We start from the raw sequence: 2515 nt of genomic DNA on the forward strand, positions 1-2515 counted from the left end.
ATGTTTCACTGCAACATGGCCCTTCAATTGGACTTTCTGTAATTCTGCTCTTCTACATGGGAATCACAAAAGCCTCCAAATCAAAACCCCACTACTTGTCAATCTGCTATAGGGCTATACTAATTTCCACTGTGTCTCCTTGCGCAATCTGCCAAAAGGGCTCTTCACATGTCTTTGTTTGTAGTGAATAGAAAAAACAATTTAACTCTATGATTACAGTTGGTCCTAACACCAACTACTCACGGGCTCATAATATGTAGAGAGAATATAGTTCGTCAGCTTTATAATAATGCTTCACATGCCATTCATGGAGTGCTAGCTATAACTATTGATGCCCTCCTAAAAGGTTCTCTCACTTCTCTAACACCTGCCCTCATGGATCCAATAATTCTCCTTGTTCTTGCATCTCTCTTCATTCATCCACTTTCTCTAATAGCTCAACCAACAAATCTCATCTCTCGGATTACTGTAGTGGGTGTTGTTTATTGTGATATCTGTTCCAGCAACACTTTCTCAAGACACAGCTACTTCTTGCCAGGTAATTAACCCATAATCCATATCTAGTCTATAGTTTCATTCAATCTACCAAAAAAAAAAAGTCTTGAAAATTGTTGTTCCTATAAACATGTTAGAAATTAATCCTAGAGACTAATTTATAGGTTTAGTGGATTAGTGATTTACCAAAAAAAGAAAAAAAAAAGGGGGGGGGGGGGGTCAAATAAATATGAAATAATGGTTAAAAAAATGATTTTAACATGGTTAATTGTAATTCTCAATTAAAACTCAATCAATCAGTAATTGTCAAATTTTTTACTTTAACCCAACAAAAATGAAACCTCTTCTTCCAAGTTATTAAATGTGGTGTTTTACTTATCAGGTGCGGATGTTCAAATACAATGCAAATTCAAAGCGAACTCACCCAAAACCACAGAACAGATCACATTCTCAGTCAACAGAACAACAAATAAGCATGGAGTATATAACCTGGAAATACCAACTGTTGATGGGGTAAACTGTGTAGAAGGATTAGCAGTAACAACATTATGCCAAGTAAGTTTAATAAGGAGCTCATCTGCAGCCTGCAACGTGCCAGTTTTGAAGACAACGTCAAATGTGATTTCAGTCAAGTCTAAGCAAGACAATCTCTGTATATACAACTTGAATGCACTGAGTTACAGGCCATTGAAGAAGAATGATACTCTATGTGGAAATCAGCAGGAATTTTCAAGATCTTTGAATGCCTCAAAGTGCTTTCTTCCTTACTTCCCACCATATGGATTCCCTCTACCTCCTTTGCCTCAATTTCCATTCCCTCCATTGCCACCACTCCCTCCATTACCCTTTCCTCCTCTACCACCTTTTTCATCACTACCCTTTCCTCCACTACCACCTTTTCCATCTTTGCCCTTCCCATTCCCAAGACTCCCTCCTTTTCCTCCAACTCCCTCTCTTTTTTCCCCACCTCCTCCACCTGCATTTAATATAAGAGACCCAAGAACTTGGATACCTAATTTCCCTTCACTTTCTCCTCCTCCACCACCAACATTTAATCTTGGAGACCCAAAAACTTGGATACCATATATCCCTCCATCCCCTTCTAAGAACCCTCAAAATCAAAATCCATAGTAATTGCTTTAATTTATTTTTTCTTCAATTGTTCCAAAAATATGTTTAATGCTCAAAGGTTACAAAAGCTTGTATGTTAATGTTGGAAGACAGATGCATATAGAAACTACAATATAATTTGCCTAATTAGATTGTAACTATAGAAATTTTTTTCCAAAAGTACCCACATATATGTACAAATTCTCTATTAAATTTGTGATTCCCTCACCCCAGCAAAAATACAAACAGGAAGAAATTATGAATCTAAATGTAGAGAACCTTCACAATTTAACAAGGATTAGATTTATTCAAGATATCTAATGCTTACAAAAGAAACCACAGTGATTGAGCTGAAATAACAGGGTCACTCTTTTTAAGAAACAAAGTAAAACGGTTGGTACATGAAAATTTTGGAAAGCCTTCAATTTAGGTAGATGACCATAAAGGTCTTCCATATAAGAAGACGTCCTTACCTAGAAGGTCTTCCATACAAGAAGACGACCTTCCACCATCAAGCAGTCCAGCAATGAGTAATGCTAGGGATACATAATTTGACACAACTTTATGTCACAACTTGCAATATGGCACATTGTAGTTGGTAAAAGTGTATCCCCACATGACCCACCATCACACATTTACCAATTACAAATCGCCACGTAGTGAGTTGTGGCACAAAATTGTGCCAAATTATGTGTCCCTAGCATTACTCGTCCATAAGCACCACACACCTCATTTGCCAAGGGATGAAACACTTAGGGTCCATTTGGTTGGAGGAGTGGAAAAGTGGGGGGATGGAAAATTAGTGGGAGGATCGAAAATTGGGAAGATAAAAAATATTTGGTTTACCCTCATATGTGTTTGATTGGAGGGGTGGAAAAGTGGGAGGGTGGAAAATTTTTTAATTTGGTTG

At 37.5% G+C, this 2515-nt stretch overlaps 1 protein-coding gene across 1 annotated transcript; it reads left to right on the top strand.

Annotated features, from left to right (window-relative positions):
- The first annotated feature begins 256 nt into the window (after nucleotides 1-256).
- Nucleotides 257-1752, top strand: LOC126718110 (uncharacterized). Its single transcript, XM_050420187.1, has 2 exons — nucleotides 257-538; nucleotides 878-1752. Exons 1-2 carry the CDS (start codon nucleotides 376-378, stop codon nucleotides 1624-1626), a joined length of 912 nt encoding a protein of 303 aa, XP_050276144.1. The 5' UTR covers nucleotides 257-375; the 3' UTR covers nucleotides 1627-1752.
- The last annotated feature ends 763 nt before the right edge of the window (nucleotides 1753-2515 follow it).

Source organism: Quercus robur, chromosome 3 (assembly GCF_932294415.1).
Source record: "Quercus robur chromosome 3, dhQueRobu3.1, whole genome shotgun sequence".
Classification (NCBI taxonomy): Eukaryota; Viridiplantae; Streptophyta; class Magnoliopsida; order Fagales; family Fagaceae; genus Quercus; species Quercus robur.

Excerpts from the sequence above, each read along its gene's own strand:
- LOC126718110 (XM_050420187.1), top strand. The coding sequence starts at position 376 with ATGGATCCAATAATTCTCCTTGTTCTTGCATCTCTCTTCATTCATCCA. Across the intron at positions 539-877 it reads ACACAGCTACTTCTTGCCAG|GTGCGGATGTTCAAATACAA; the intron begins GTAATTAACCCA and ends TTTACTTATCAG.